At 34.4% G+C, this 17903-nt stretch overlaps 1 protein-coding gene across 8 annotated transcripts in view; it reads right to left on the bottom strand.

The window, feature by feature from the left end:
* The window catches only part of GRIK2 (glutamate ionotropic receptor kainate type subunit 2), a 411568-nt gene that overhangs the window by 123616 nt on the left and 270049 nt on the right, over positions 1-17903 (bottom strand). For 7 of the 8 annotated variants that reach the window (XM_040551172.1, XM_040551173.1, XM_040551178.1 and 4 more), the window contains one exon: positions 12904-13127. The exons of the other annotated variant lie outside the window; for it this stretch is intronic. In XM_040551172.1, the coding sequence (XP_040407106.1) occupies positions 12904-13127 (224 nt within the window). The remainder of the gene's footprint in view (positions 1-12903; positions 13128-17903) is intronic. 8 annotated transcript variants of the gene reach the window in all.

Genomic DNA, 17903 nt, shown 5'->3' with positions numbered 1-17903 from the left:
CTATGACTGCTGAACCTGCCTATTTAAGAAATGTACTTATATTATTTTTTCACTTGTCTTTGCACCTTGTAGAAATTATCATCCTATTTAACAATTTAAACTATTTAACTACTCCTTATGAACTGTGAATTCTTTAAAGCAAGCACCTTGTATTTGTTATGTAACAAGATATAAGCCTGCTTGGCATTGTTCTTGGAAATCTGTATTGGGTTACAAGAAAGCCCAGCTAAGCTTTCCATACCACCCTGAAATCTCCACTGCCTTCACCTGTGGAGTCACTTACTTTCATGAAAAGTAGAGGTGCAACACCATCCTCCTTGTTTTTGACTTTTGGTTTGCACAGGCACAAATGACTGTACAGTACGAAAGGATGATGAGGAAGGCGTTATGAGTACAAACAATCTTCTCTGACATGTAAGTTGGAGGCAGAGTTGGGCTTCTCACAACAAAACTGAGACCTGTAAGGAACCTCTGCTATCCACCTACCTAACAACTTTATCTAATTACAGTTACATTTGAAGCAAGGTGAAAATTCCTTTAATTCCAATAAACGAAGGGCACGCTGACCAGGTTTTTGACATGATTAACTACTCACTCTGATCTAACATGCCTGTTTAGAATAAGGGGAGCAAGAGAGAGAAAGTAAGAGAGAGAAGTGTGTGGAGGATAAATATGACTAATTAAAATCCTTTTTCAGATATTTTTGCAACTTGACATTATCTTTGCCATGCTCTGTGAGCACAGCGAAGCTGTGCAATGTACAAAATTCTGCTAACTGCTTCCGTTTTTCTTCTGGACAGGCCTCATCAGTTACAGTGTGTCAGCCACAAAAACAGAATTTTTAAGTGGTGGAATTCTTTCACAGGAACTTCTGGATCTGCATCTCACGTTTCCAATTTTCACTCCAAAATACCTATCAAGAACATGAGCTAATTACTGTACTGACTGTTAGCTGAAAACTGTGTTACATCACCGGTGATGGCACTACAGTATGGGAACACTATCTTTGTTTCTACAAAACAAGTAAGTAAATAGCAAATGGGCATCTCATTTTGTGTAAAGCTAAAGCTATTTCTCATGGAAATGACAAGAAGTTCTTTAACGATCTGAATGCACAACAACAATGCAACAGAGAAAGGGAAAACGAGCGTAAAACCTTCTTCTGCTATCTACCATTTCACTATTTACCCCATCACTAGTCTTCCAGGTGGCACTCCTGCTCCATCCATGCAGTCGAGGAAGGAAACTGGAATGGAAAGAGGCAGTAGATCTGGGTCTATTGAATCTCTAGTTTGTTGGAATTATACAAATGGCCCCATCAAGCTGAAGTAACATTGCCTTTGTGGTTCTCAAAGCTAGAGGCCATCTCCTGTAAATCTTTAGACAAGACCTAACTGTTGAGTGCAGGTACCACACAGGTGTAATGGCCACACAAAACAAAACATAACAAAACAAAACAAAACATAACCAAAACAAGTATGATGAGAGTGAATAAATGCTAGAAGGATTTAAACAGGCCTATTTAATAAAAAATATTTATATTTAAACTCCTCTCTGAAGTGATGAAACACTGGTTAATAAGAAACATTCTGACATTTTAAAGGCTTTATTTAAAAAAAAAAAAATCAACTTCCATTAGCTGATACTTTACTTTTTAACTCTGATGCTGAAAAACTACCACGTTGTATAATTTTTTCCCTGCAAAAACGATACATCTGTGGCTAAAGTCAGATCTTTTTATAATACTATTTAAAAAAATGTTCACCTTGGTTCTTAATCCTGAATTAAGCTTTACACTAAAGCAATATCACTATTAGAATTAACATGGTATGACTTCCCTAGATAATTCAGAAACTTTTGGAGGACACACTAGTGATTTAGTTTCAGCGTCAAAAACAATTACTATACTTCTTTTTTCAGACTGAATTCTGGTCAAGTCTTGTTGGTGCTTCAATGGCTCCTACTACAATGAGTTAGAACCTGAACATAAGCCAGGTAAACTTTTGGCTAACATCTAAAAGTTAAAAAAGGAGATAAATAATTCTCATACTTCTGCCTACAAGAACTTCTAGAGAACAGGCCTTCTTATCTCCAGATATTGAATATCACAGCCAAGAAATATTCCCTAATTATTTCCTAATTTATTCTAAAAATGTCACTGCTTTGAAGTACATTTAAACATCAGCCAAGTCTAATAAATTCAAAAGTCTAAAAAAATTCCTCCCAGAAAGAAAAACTCTATCTTTGAAAGACATAAGTTTCTAGCAAGTAAATTTTGCTTTTTTGTTCATTTGTTTGTTTTCCAAGTTAGCTCAATTTACATATTTTCAGAATCAAATGGTAATGGTGACTGAGAGTCAGAAGAATTTAGGAAATCTGGTTTTGGCTAGATATGCAGGAGCACAACTTAATTATTTATAGTTTTGCAGTCAGAAACAGATCTTTTAAAACAAAACTAAATTGTAACAGGCATTTAATACTACTCCAAATAATTTGACATTTATTCAGTTACAAACATTTAAAAGTAGCCTAGGATTTCATCTGTATTATTGACATTACACAATAATGTTTTCTCTACATTTAGATGATATAAAGAAATCCATTCCATAAGGGTCCACTTATTTATAGAGAAAAAATAATGCTCATTTTTCTATGTTTGCCTCATTTAGCATAAAAATTGTCTTTCAATCCTTACAGCCATTTTTGCTCAATATTTTTATATGTTTAACAGAGAAAGTACAACTATGTTTCTGGGTGCTCAGAAGCAAGACAAATGCTAACTTTGCAAAAGCAAGGCTGCTAACATCGTATCACTATAACCCCTATATTTTTCTTGAGAAAGACTTTTGCCATTAAGAACAAGGTGTTCCATGTTTGTGTGAAATGGCTTGAATAAATAAAATGTCTCCTACATGAGCTTTGCTGTTCTGATTTTGGGAGGAAAACAAAAACAAAAAAGTGTCAACTGCTGGTCAAATTCATCCACTGATAAATCAATCAATCTGTAAATTCAGTCACTGATGATAATGAAAAGGAATCAAAGGAATCAACCACTTAACTTGCACACTTTCAAATTACCACTTGTCAAATTACTAATTGTATCTTTTGACGGTTCTGTGGTGCTTTCTTGGATATTTATTGACGGCATTCCTGTTCCACTAGTTCTTGGTTTCTTTTTTTTCTTCTTTTTTTTTTTTTTTTCAGATTAGATGACTACACTGTTTTGCAAATTGCACAAGAAAACTATTATTATGCATTATGGAAAGAGTTACAATTTCCTTCTCCCCACTAATACTATGTATGACAGAGTAAAATCCATGCCAGAGTAAAACACATGGAAAAAAAATAATAACCCTCCTACCCACCGTAATTCCAAAACCAGAAGAAACAGTAGTCCTTCTCAAAAAGCATAACTTTATCTTGAAAACACTTGGATTCATCTATAGAGGAACCATTCTCTTTAGGCACATTTAACAGTATCCCATGCTATGATTTGCTAAATAAATGTAGAAAACACAAAGTCTAGATCTGTGTCTTACTTTCCTTTTCTTGTCACATACCCATCCGCCCACCCCCCCCCCAAAAAAAAAAAAAAGTTTTAATGAAACTGACTGATAGGATCCAATATCAGAAAAGAATGCTCAGCATGTTTTCTGGAGACTCCCTCTATACTTTTCTCAAGCAAACTACTTCACACAAGCAATCTAATATTTTCATGTACTGGATGTGCTGGTAATTAGCAAGGGCTTTTAAAATAAGGGCAAACCATTGCATGTGCTACTACAGTGTTAACATCTTTGAAAACTAAATTAAGTTATCCCTCAGATTGTTTTGTACCTTTCTCTACAAGGAGTATGGGATTACTTTTCTTTGCATGCTGTTAGAGAACTCTTCACAACTCTTCAGCTACTGACTCCCCTAGCTATAGGCTGTTTACCCAAGGCATTTTAAGAAAATAAATGAGGTGGATGGGAGCTTTCTTGCCTGTGGTTAAATCCAATAACATTAGACAGACACTTTTTATTTTTTTTTAACAAATGTCACCGTTTGACTGCTGACATATTTCCAAAGCAAAGTCCACTGTATGTTTATAATATTTTTACTTGGTTATGTAGTATGCAAAAAATGACAGGAAACTGGGCATGTGAACTCAAGTATGAACTAAGATTACATTTGTGTGGAAAGAAGTGATGATACACGCAGCATAATACCTTTCAGCATCTCCCAGGATGTTCTAGGGATGAAGGGAAGGCAAATGCAATTACTAAACTGTTGCAGGCTGTTTGAAATAATGATTTAGATTAACAGTGAATGGCATTCAGGCAGATGTCTAGCAATGAACTGAATGAAGCAGAATGAGTCAAACAGAACAATTCTAGTCAGTCAAAACTGAATATGGAAGCAGGTCAGAAAGTAAACTCATTATTTCAGAGCCATTCACCAATGAAAACTGAGATTTTAGTAGTAAAGTCGGGTTATGCAGCTGAATCTTCTGAAAGAGTTCTAGCAAACAAACTTTGGCTTGTTTGCTAGAGATCTGTCAGATGTAAGATACTGTCAAGATTCAAAAAGATACATAGAATCGTGATATATTTGGGCAGTGAAATATTCAGTGGAGTAACATAAATGAGAAAATGGTAGGAAAGAAAAAAAAAAGAGAAACCATGCTATAAAATATAATATACCAACATGACTTTTGATACAACTTTCCACCAGCACTCCTACGACCACATAAAAGGTTGTATTAGAATCTTCCATCAAAATAGATAGGAAATAAATGCTTGTAAATGCATAACACCTACATGTAACAAGGCTTAAAAAGTAAAATCAGAATCAGTACAGACAGAATGAGCTGTCCATCTTATTCCTGGTTTTAAACAAAGATGCTTAAGTAAATGAGAATGAAGAGATTTCTTGACTTGCTGGTAGTAAGAGTTCACATTCCTTAAGGATGAACAGAGTTATGATTAAGTTCTTCCATTCAAAATACCTAAGTTTTGGGGTAATTAGTGATGTATTGAAGAACCTTTTTATGGCTTTCAGAATAAGGAGGAAAACGCAAGAGAAAGGATGGAGAGTTTCTAGGCCAAATGCAACTTTATGCAGTATAAATACACTACTATACTCTTCAAATAAAATAAATAAATAAATAAAGATAAAAATTAAAAAAGTTTTTTTTCTGATTAGGTTAATCTACAAAATAACAAGAATTAATATAAAACACACTGATGGAGCAAATGCTACAAAGTGTTTTCCGTATCTACTTTTCCTTAACTACTGACATCACCAGACCTACTTCTCTGTTTCCTAGGGGGGCCCCACCCACATATTAACTCTGTGAAAGACAAAGTTTGGCTAGATTTCCACCAAGAAAAAAAAATTTACAGAAGAATCCAGAATTAACCAGGTACATAAATAAGCATCTTCAAAGTGCATATGGGGATTTAGCTAATGACAGTATCTTCTTACATTTGATGTATAATAAGCAGTGTCCAGGATGTCAGACTGACCTACTGCCAGTATGGCAAGGTTTTAGAGTATTGTTTTGTCTTTTCACCCCCTAAAATCTAGGGAGGTTATTGATGTTACAAGAGTAAAAGATAAGATTTTTTTCTTCTACTGCAACCTGTAACAGTATTCTAATAGATGCTATTATGTAGACTGTGAGACCTCTTGATGCTCTTGTCTCTTCTTGAACATCAGAAGGAGGTTGAAAACATACAGAATTGATTCATGAGCATCCTAAAGGATTAGGAGTCCTTACTGAATTTTTTATTTCTATATTAGATATTCTATAAACTGGCAATGAACCCAGATAAATCTCTTGTGGTAGAGGTAAGAGGTTGTATTGTCTTTCTGAGTGTCAAGAAGCAAAGTGAGAGACTGCAGCTTATACCTTATTGCTATACATGTCTTTCTTTTTGCCATGTGTCCTCATCCTCAACATTTAGACTCTATAACACAGATTGCAACCTGTGTCATAACTTCCCAAAATAATTACATAAGACAAGTTAGGTGATGCCCATAAGAAAGCATTACAAATTCAGTATGTTTTGCATTCTCAATATAGAAAAAGTATGGGATGTGTGCTGACTATAGAAAATAAAACTTAAATACTATTACAGATTACACAGATTCATGGTAATACTGATTGCATAGAGCACAGTAAACTCCCATTTTATTTGAGCAATTTAAAGTTGTCATCCACATTTTGTCAAAAGTTGTAAGCAGAAATATCTGAGCATATTTGAAATGTCATATGCAAGTCTTGATTACAACACTTCCAGTGACTGCTGACCAGACAAGATGACTGTAAAATTTCACTGCCGTAACACATAGTGGGATAGACTAAGTGAAAAGCATATACTTAATAATTTTCTCATTAGTGCAAAAACTATGATATAGTTGAAGTGTCCTCTATATATTAGGGTCAGTTACTGAAATTTTATTTAAATGACAGAAACCTAAAATTAAAACTTTCAAAGTTTGAACTGAAGTAGGAAAAATTTAGTTCAGAAAGGAAGAACCTTTTTAGACCATTCTCACATAATATTAGGATTTTTTTTTTTTTTTTGTACAGATACAAAAACATATCAGTCAGTAAGAAGTTAGAAAACCCACAGAAGAGAGAGAAAAAAAACAATTTGCAATGCTATCACTGCCTGATTCACAAAAATCAATCAATGTTCTGGGGCCTGGCGTGGTTGGTCTATGTTCACAATAAACATGATCTCTAACATTTTTAATGTTAGAATTTGAATTGCTTTTCAACTAGAAAAATGATATGGAAAAAAAAAAACAGACTATAATGAATCTTTTGGAGGCATTAGACTAAGGGTCATAGCTAGATTTTTTGCATGTGTTTATCCTTGCCTACTTATACAGTATTTTATCATCTAGTTGATAATATCCCCACCTGCATTACAACTGAGACAAAACTGAATTCTGTAAGATAGTAAGAGAAGCAGATTTCAGGGTTGACATCTGGACTGCCCTATTGGCTGATGAATCCATTCCTGAAAACACTTCATAACATATGCTATAGCTCTCTAGGGAGGCCTCAGGAGATAAAATTCTCGTAGGAAGAATGCTTGTTAAGAATAAAGGGCAAATATGCTAAGTTCCTACTTGAATAAATATCAACATAGTAATTTAGTAACCAGAGTTCCATAGTAACTGGAAAAGTACTTCCCTCTCATTCTACCATTAATTTCTGTCATCAAGATAGTTTTCAAGGAATACTTCAAGAATCAATCAGACAAGCTCAAGGACAGAAATCAGCTCACCAAGAAATAAAAAAGAAGACTGATGAGATGTAAAAAGTTATGTATGCACTCCGGAAAGATACAATGCTCAGGCACCTGCTCAAGTCTGAAGAAGCAGGGTATTCCTATGTTTGTTCACAGAGAAAAGATTAAAATAAATGTGTTCTCTTTAACGTTTTCATAAGTGACTTGGATGTAGGACTAGAAGATGTATAGAGTAAGATGATATTAAATTGGGAGGACCTGTTGGCTCTGTCGAGGGTAGCCTTGCAGACTGGTCTTGACAAATTAGAGAGCTGGGCAATCACCAACCATATGTGGTTTAACAAGAGCAAGTGATGGATGCCACCTGGGAATGGGCAGCCCTGGCTGGACATACAGCCCCACAGAGACATCTGAGAGTTTTGGTTAATGGCAAGTTGAATATGACTCAACAGTGTGCCCTGGCAGCCCGGAGGGCCAACTGCATCCTGGGGTGCATCAGTCATGGCATTGGCAGCCAGGTAAGCGAGCTGATTGTCCCTCTCTACTCTGCACTGGTGCGGTCTTACACACACACACACGCTTTACTGTGTGCAGTTTTGGGCACCACAGTATAAAAAGGAAATATTAGAGAGTGCCCAAAGAAGGACTACAAAGATGGTGAAGGATCTATGAGGAGAGGCTGAGGTCCCTTAGTTTGTTCAGCCCTGAGCAGAGGAGGCTGAGGGGAGGCTTCATGGTGGCCTGCAGCTTCCTCAGGAGGGGAGCAGAGGGGCAGACACTGAGCTCTGCTCTCTGGGGACATCGACAGGACCTGAGGGAATGGCACAGAGCTGGGACAGGGGAGGGTCAGGCTTGTGTTAGGAAAAGGTTCTTCACCCACTGAGAGGGTGGTCAGACACTGGTCTGCCAGAGTTCAAGAAGCATTTGGACAGTGGTCTTAGATATATGGTTTGAATTTCGGTGGCCCTGTGCAGACCTAGAGTTGGACTCAATGATCACTGTGGGTACTTTCCAACTCAGGATATTCTGATTCTATGTTTCTATGATCTCTGCTTTAAGAAAAAAAAATGGAAAAATGTTTTTTACTATATGCTTTGACAGCTGAAACTAGAACAAGGGCTTGACTTATAAGAAATAGGATAGAATAACAGAATGTCCACACATACAGAATGCGGTACACGTAAAGGAGAATCAAGCCCCTTAAAATGACAACTTATGAGTCAATATTAGCAATTAAGGCTGTGAGCACAGTGTAAGCATATTTACACAACAGATTCACTGATACACCAGACAGCTCACTACAAAAAGTGTAAGAGCTCATTTAGTGGAGTGTTTCATCCAGGGTAGTTTATCTGCTTCACAGCTAATCCATAAAGGTGAAGCATCATGCTAAGGCAGGTGTCTCTCTTCCAGGTATTAAGACAGGTCACTTAAAGAGTAAACTGCGTCATGACAGACAGACATGTTCACAGCAAACAGACCTTACAACACAGAGAAATACTTCCATGTGCAGGGAACAACTTGAATTCCAGTAAATCAGGTAGAAAGTGAATGGATAAAAAATATTTAAGTAGTTTGTCCTTCAATTTGGATTTTCAGAAAAGCTTCATGAAGACATGGGTGTTTAAAATTATACATAAGGGACTTCAAAAATCAGATTACTATGATGAAGTAAGCCAGCTGAACATTATTTGTTTACTCTTGAAAGTCATGAATTGGAAGATGTGTTTATCAAATTAGTGTTTTTAAAGGTATGAAACTGGTTTTCATCATAGTGCCTATGCAGAATGGGCCGTACCCCCAGTTACTAACACATCAGATTTTGCTGAGACCAGGTAATAGGAAACAGCTGTGTCATATACACAGGCTAGTAGAAAAGATGGTACAATATGTGCCTCTGAAGTTGGTATGCAAAACTATGAAATCAGCATATTTCTTGTGAAATGAAACAATGGATTGCAACAACAAACAAAGATGATTAAGAAATAGTAATCAAGGTTTTTCATTATGCAGATCAGAAGATGATGTATACTTGACAGAACTCGAGAAAGGAGTTGGTGCATTTTACTCTAGCCTTAGTTTTCCATCTAATCAACATGTAAACTGTGAATTTAACTGGTATTCCAAGTCAAAGAATGAATCAAGATGTCAGATAACAAAAGACACTGCTACGAGTGATACGAAGACATTACCAGCTAGCATCAGAAATAGACCAGTTACTGGTGCCACTTATTAAAAAAAAAAAAAATGAAAAAAGAAAAATGCTGTATGACTTTCTCTGTTCACAGAAAAGTAATAGGCTTAGTGTCAGGGAGACTAGGTTTATCAGTTATCAGCATGTATGAAAAAGAAAGGAACTTTTAGAGAGTAACCAGCATAACTACTTATACTCAACAATCACAACAACCAAGATGAAGTTTTCATATGTGTGGAGTAATCACAGCTATAATTCCACACCAAGAATGACAATTAAACACCATACACTACAATACACAGTTCATCTCAGTCAGAACACAAGATCCATAATCTCCACATAAATAGATGACTCATCAGTTTATGGAAGTATAAGAGGAAAATGACACAGAGAAGCCTCCTAACTAATGAATAAATCTCTCTCCTTGCTCCTTGTCTTTGCGCGTATGTAAAGATTCCAGTTCTTTATATCCAGTTCTCAGACTGGAAGTGAAAACCAAATGTTATTTCAGATAAAGGAAAAGACTAATAAAGAGTTGAGATATATTACTTTTTTTTTTCCTTTTTTCATTTATACCTGCTATGTTACTCTACAAAAGTTCTTTCAGCAATTCTCTCTCAAAGATTCTCGAACCTTTTACTACTTTCTTCAGTTTTCCCTAAATAGGACCATACCACCAACTATTGGGTGAATTCCAAGTACCAAAATAGAACTATTCGTTTCTGTTTTCAATGTACCAAGCCGTTACATTTTGGCCCTGTTTGAAAGACATGGTAAAACAATAAAATCATAGTATGCTCATGAAACATTTGACACAAAAATGGGAGGTGTAAATCTAAAGTAAGCATTCTACTCTGAATACTCTGATGAGCTGTAATTACAAAACAAAATATCATAAAAGACATTAAGTATTGCTCCAAACATAGATACACCTTATTAGGAAACACAATAGTTATTATTAAACACTGTAGTTAAACATTCATTATGACAGGACTGTTATGAAATAAAAATCTTCTTAATAAGACACTCTGGATGGAACCTATTAATCTAGTGGCATACAGCCCAACAGTTTCACAAAATCAGGACTGAAAAATGCATACCTGTACAGCACCTAAATTATAATCTGTACTGAAAATACATATTCAGCACTAAGCTGCAAAATTCTCTACAGAATCACCCTTCAGGTAACATTATTTTATTTTACATGACAGACAAATTGAATTTGCAAAAGGCAATTTACTTTTGAATACCTGCTTTTCTGTCTTTAGTATTCATCAAATGATTATGTTTTTAACTTAGATCTTTTCCCCTGTATGAACTATGGTGTTAGAAAATACTATCACGTATTTAGAAAGTTGTTCCGCAATATGAAGACAAAAAAAATCTATAGGTTGTCTTACACAATCCTAAATCTTTTATTTCTAAATTTGTGTCATCAATATTTGATTATAAGGTTACAAGGTATTAAAAAATCTGAAGGCTAATATAAAGTTGAATGTAAAAAAAATTATACAAAAATAGATTCCTCTGCTCAATATAAAATGTATTTTGTAATGCTTTACAATTAAGATAATGCTTCCAAGTACATGAGGTTTCTGTAGTGCTGGTCACAGAAACAGACAAGTAAAAAAAAGTTCAGCAATAATGGTCTAAAATGTGGTGCTTCTGTTTGAAAATAAACATTGTTTCCAATTCTGTTAGAGAGATAAGGTGGCTGAATAGCTCAATAAAAAAAAAAAAAAGGCTTCTAGAAAAATGTGTTTTTCCTACAGAATATAACAAGACACATTTTCAAAGCATAAGTAGAAACTCAGCCATAAAACTCCTACTGGGATCCTCATGTCAAAAGCGCTGTGCATCATGCTGAAAATGTCCTTTAATGATAACAATAGGGTTAAAACTTTCAGAACATACACATAAATATTTCACATGAGGTGTTTCACAATATAATATTTCTAATTTATTCTCATCTGTAAATCCTGTGCTTTCTGATGTATCCTGTTACAGGAACACCTCAGAAATGAGTTTACTGTTTAGTATATAGCCCACTAAAATCTACTGTTCTTTCAACAAACTTTCAACCTAAGTCTGGCTCTTTAAAGCACACTTTTAAGGAAGGCACACAAACAAAATTAATCATTACAGAACGTGTTTTAGTGTTGTCTATATTACTTCAATATTTCTTGCACTTTATGTACAGATGATCTTGCTAAATTACTTATAAAATGGTTTCTAGAAATATTACCTCTCCCTTTACTACAGGAATGATACAACCTCTCTACAATGAAGTAGATAGTATCAAAGAAAGATGGAGAACCCTGGTATCAACTACAGCATAATGGAAAGAGAAAAATATGAAGATTCTACTGTGTATCAGAGAATGAAATCATAAAAACCTTGGGGCTGAAGTGAGATTGCATTATCAAGTCAAACATTTGCTTCTAAAAATCATTGCTATAGACAAAAAAAAGTCTCATTAAAGGGAAGTTTGAGACAAAAAACAGTACCGTTTATATTTATTCGATTCAAAAAAATAATAGTAATAAAATTTAAAAGTGACTACTAGGAGGAATCTTCAAATGATATTTGAAGACTGACATTTGCAGGAACTGGTGATTGACTGTTCTGACTGTTTTTTGTTGTTTTTTTTTTTTTTCCTATTACAGCAAGACTCAAAGTTATGACAATTTTATATTTCTGTGAGCATCTGGAGTCAGTTCCAATTACTTAACAATGAAAAGGTAAATATAAAAGGATTTTTTGACAAGACTTTTTCCTGCTTGTCTATGTTGAAGAAAATAGATAAAAAGTGATGTAGAAGCAACAGAGTCCTGTATATCAGATCACTTTATAATTTAGCAGTCATATTGAGGTCCTTAACTCTAAAAACTTGTTTACAAACATATTCAAATCTCGACTCTAAATTATGTGATGTATCTCTGGGATTTTTACCTAGCACGCAGTTAAAAAATAAATATTCTAGTACCCTACTTCTAAGACTCTAAACTACGTCAAGTAATATGTTATTTTTTTTAGTATGTAGAGGCCCATTTTGGACATCTATGATTAACATGGGCAGCTAAGTACTCAATTTGTGATTAAGCCCCACAGCAACAAATGAAACATGCTAACAACATAAAATGTATCAGCCCCTTTCTTTGTAAACACAGTACAAATGGGAAAAGGCATTACATAAACTTGCTAATGTCTCTGAATTTGTAAATAAAAGGAGAAAACTAGCTAACATACCCAATACTTGGTGGCATAACAAACTGGAGACTTAGCATGGCAATGCAGAAAATTAATAGTGAGAGCCCTCATCATTGATTATTCTTCTGTACATCACAAAGTTATAATATAAGAATATGAAAGTAAGAAAATTTTTGTGACTTTTGACAATTATTAGTAAGAAAAAGATTATAACAATTGCCAAAAAAATCACAAAAGTTGACATGTTACCTGGCTATGACAAAGAGCACACAACTGACACCCAAGTAAGCCAGCAGAATATACATCCAGATATCAGGGGAGAGAGGATTCAGGAAGGAGAAGACGCCCGGGTTTGTACCATTGGGCTTGCGGTACAAAATACTTATTCCAAGAGTCATAAATGGCTTGGAAAAGTCGATGACTTTCTCTCGGACATAGGTAATTGCCAATGGTGCAACTGCAAGGTCAGCTTTCTGTTGACAGAAATACAAAAAGAGAAATAGGCTGTAAGTCAGAAGAAACATGTTGAAGCGAAAAATCAGATTAGGCAAAGCTCAAACTTTATACAGAGGAGGTTTGTTCTTGCACTAGTTAGGCTGAAATTTAAAACTCTCCTCTAATTAGGGAAACCAATTTATTCTACTTCTTGTTTGCTAAAGCAATATAGCAGCATTTAAAGAGAATTTTAAAAACTATTAAAGGTAGAAGTGAAGAAAAATGTTGCATTTTGCAGAAAACATGAACATTATCACATCTTTTTAAACTTCTTAAAATGTACATAACAATGTATATCTTTATGTTGTCACTTCTTCAGTGAGCTCTTAAGAAACTGATATATTTGTGAAGCAGATATGTATATGCTCGTGCTAGCATAGGGAAAGGGCAAGGAAGCAGTTTTGCATATTTTAATGTAAAAGTACTGGTGCAAAATGAAAAGCATTTTAAAATTGGAAGTGCTACAACTGAAAAGTTGTTACATGGAATAAGTTCTAGTAAGGTATGCCTGTCCTTACTACTTTGCAGAAATCATTAAAAAAAAACATTTGTGGATAACTGACTATTAAACAGTTGCAACAGTTAAAATGAACTCATACAATAGAATGCTTTTTGCCAATTTACTTTTAGTTTTAGTTATTTATGGCAATAATTCACAGGAGATTAGTAAATGTCCTATATCACTTGTTATTGAAAAAGTAATGGAAATCAGTGTCAAGAAATCTACAGCATTTACTTTTTAATCTCTGTTAACAGCTGTTAAAAGCCTGTACATACTGTACATGTGTGTATGTGTATGAGCACACATGCATGTATGAAAGTGGGAAATTCAGAGTATGAAAATATACAGTACAATACTTAGCCAGCTGCAAAGATTTCTTCATAAACTGTATATAAATACAGGCACGTAATCACAGAGATGGTATAGCTACTTTGAAATAATGTTATTCAAATAACACAGCTGCAGATAACACCATATTCAGAATGCCCATTGTAAACCAAGATTAACAGTTTTATTCCCAGTAACACGGTATAAATTCAAATATTTATATATTTTATTTTACTCACATTGTATTTTATATATTGTATAATACTCTCAATTCCACACAATTAGAACACTTCAATGTTCCATTTTTTGTTGTTGTTGTCTGCAATCGTTTACTTTTCTTATGAGCATTTATCATATCATGAGATCTATTCTGGTAATGCACTGTTATGTAAAAATGTGAAACTGTTGGCACTGTTCATTTAATTTACTAAGGGTTCAGTGGTCAAAAACACCACACACTTCATTTCCATTGGTATTCAGAACTTATAGGTCTCAAGCAGACTGTCACGGCTTGATTCCACAGCAGCTAAATTTTTACAGCTTGCATATTATGGATGATATTCCAGATGATGCAGAAAGAAAACAGTAGAGCAAGAATATAAAATAATTTGCATTAAAAATTACATGGCAACACGTAAAAGTTTGAGCAACACAACTCAAAACTATTAGACCAAGGGGCAAGTAGTCGCCCTTAGTCTTAATCTGAAACCAACTCACTAGATATTGTAAGAAGATACAGCTGCCCAAAGATAGAGAAAATAGATATTTTGGAAAGCTATTGGCAGTTGTGGATTTTGGTCTTAAAATTTGAACTGAGCCTTCATGAATAACAAACCATTTATTTTTAAAAATACTGTAGGAAATCCAACCCTTGATCATTAGATGAAAACAAAGCAGTATAAAAGTGAATGTAAGTTTTAAGAATCTCCAGTGGAACAAAGCTCTAAGGAACTTGCAGATGAAATAAGAAAAATAACATAAGAATAAATAATGCATGTTTTATATGACAGAACAGGACAATCAGATAACCCAACCTTGGAAGCACAGACCCAAAATACAGGTCCCTATCCTGATATCCTAAGATCTTCAGAATTCAGAATGATCACTTTGTGACTGCAATAGCCAAGTGGGACGTCTCTGCCAGTTTACATGACTAGACATTGCCTTTTAAGATTATATTTTTTTCTATTTCATTTTTTTTAATACTTAATCATGCCATTGTCATTTCACATACTTTGTCCTATATTCTCTTAATACCTCCACAATCTGTGGAAAAAATGTGAGGGAGCAGGTAACAATACTTTTGCCTGGCACTATTGTACAATCTGTGGGATGAAGAAAATATTTATATAAATGAGTTATTTGGTTAAATTCTAACTCCTTAAATTAATTGTAAATATTTGTTAATAGCAAGTCCTATATTTAGTTTAAGAAGGTACAATATGACCAGTTCATTTCAGAGAATGACAGAGTAATTTACATTCGAAGGGCATGTGGAGCTCACCTAAGTTCACTGACTGTTCAAAGCAAGACCAACTTAAATGTTCAACCAATCGACATCATTTTCTGATACTGTGGAAAATAACATATAAGAATGGTTTCCTGGAACTTATACTTTCACACTGCAATTAGTATAAACAAAAAGCACCAGACGAAGGCAATATATCTTTGTGTCAAAAGAAACAAAAGGAAAGAGAAATAATTTCTTTTGATAGAAAGAAACCTTTTTCCTTTAAAATATCTTCATGATTGCAGTATCTCTGAGGTAAATTCATAATTCTAGGTAAATTCATAATTTTAGGTAAAATACAAATAAAAACAAAATTAGAAAAAAAGTGCATTTACCTTATACTATTCCACATGCAGCAAGTCTAAATTCTAAGAATGATCTACACATTCAAAGTCAAAATCATTTATATTTTGGCAACTATCTTTGTCAATCTGACTACGTTATTGAACTTGCAACTCCACAGATCTAATAATATCAGTTCCACTGTCCAAACAGATAATAATGTTGTCAAATAGAGGACAAAAATGTGTTAACAAATGGATTGATTTTGCAAAATACACATGCTGTTTCCTGCCTAGTGTTAGCATTTTTTCAGATATAATCTACCAGTGACTGTAACTGGCAGATCTTTTTGACTTAGGGCAAGACCGAATCAGGGTAGATATTAGGCATAAAGCAAAAAGGTGATAGAATGACTGACATACAAATGTAATACTACAACACTAAATCAATTTTGCTATTTAGATACAAAATATCTCTGAAATACTCAATTTTTTTGTCAACTATTTCACCAATAATTGAAAATAAGAGAAATAAGGGGCCAAGTTTCCAGAATTGCACTACCAGGGTCTCTTCTACAATGGAGAAAATACGAGTAAGAGAATTCTCTTCAGTTAATTTCTCAGGATGAGTTGGAGATGAATGATGTACAATTAGAATGTTATCAATTTAAAGGAAAACAAACAAATGAGTACATCCTAAAATGGCTTTCTGATTAGTTCCACAACAAAGAGTACTTCTCTCACTTTACAACAGAACCATGCATGACTATATTTTAAAGGAAAAAACCTTTATCTATCTGAAAGCATAGTCCTAAATAGCACTTATTCTTTACCTTAGAGTACTTGAGATTAAGGCCTTTTTATGACAGCATCCAAAGAATGGCGAGGATAAGCTAGTTGCTGCAGAGAGAAATTCTGCACCAACTAAAGGTTACAATAGCAATTAGAAGCAAGCAGGTCTGACAAAGACCTTCCAACACAAAATACAGTCCCAAGGAAGATGGAAGTATTGCAGCAACACAAACAGTAACCATACCATGTGATGGAGTTGCATGCTGCTACATTAGATGGCAGGGACTGGAGAAAATCACTAATCAATAAATTCTTACTTTAATTACATCAGGTGTGAGGAAATCAGAATCCTCCATTCACCTAATCATTCAAAGATATGGCATGATAAACTGAAGAACAGCAGTCATATTCTGTGTCCATCTTGGTAATTTTTCAAAGAGAAGTTCTCTAGCAAGGAAGAGAATGTCCAGGACACGGAGGAAGAAACAGAATTTATCATACTCTACAGCACAAGGTTCAAAGTCAGCTGAACCACTGACAGCTATTCCCACCCTGCTTTATTAGAAGTGCATCAGACATACATTTGAATGGTTAATTATTTTTTTTTCCAATCTTCATACTCCATCTTGAAGGGTAATAATATTTTTTCCTTTCATACTATTATATGCACACGGAATTACACATACTCTCTTTACTTCACAGCTGTGGAAAGTTTTTCCTGTCTTGCTGCCATGTGCAGTTGTAAGATGTTCTCTCACCAGCAAACACCTTAAGGCATACGGGATTTACTCCTATAACAGAAGCCCCTATCAGAATGATTAGACTTTAAAAAAAAAAAAAACAAAAAACAAAATACTACACACTGAGAATCTCAATGAATCTTTAAATTCAGGTGTCTTAGGCTGTAATTAGAATTTATCATTATTATAAAATAGTAAAAAAAAAAAAGTCTTTTTAGAGAACTCTACAATATGAAATAAAAACTGAAGTGTTTTTATATTACATATATTTTCACAGAATATCATACAATGGTTTACGTACACTGTAATTATAAAAGAATGGCTCCTACAGTACGTATTTCATTATCCAAAAGCATTAGCACAAATCTATGAAAGAAAATGTTAGCAGTTATTTATTCACTTGATTCAAATTTAACTCTGTGCTGCCTAGGGTGTATGTAAGCTATCTCATTTGAATAACATTTTACATTTACTTAAATTCAATAAAGTTTATCCAATATTATCATAGAATGGTTTGGGTTGGAAGGGACCTTTAAAGACCATCTAATTCCAACCCCCCTGCCCTGGAAGGTGTAGGGACACCTTCCAATAGACCGGGTTGC

Source organism: Cygnus olor, chromosome 3, assembly GCF_009769625.2.
Source record: "Cygnus olor isolate bCygOlo1 chromosome 3, bCygOlo1.pri.v2, whole genome shotgun sequence".
NCBI lineage: Eukaryota > Metazoa > Chordata > Aves > Anseriformes > Anatidae > Cygnus > Cygnus olor.
The sequence above is the reverse complement of the archived record's forward strand: the minus strand, read 5'-3'. Positions and strand labels throughout refer to the sequence as shown.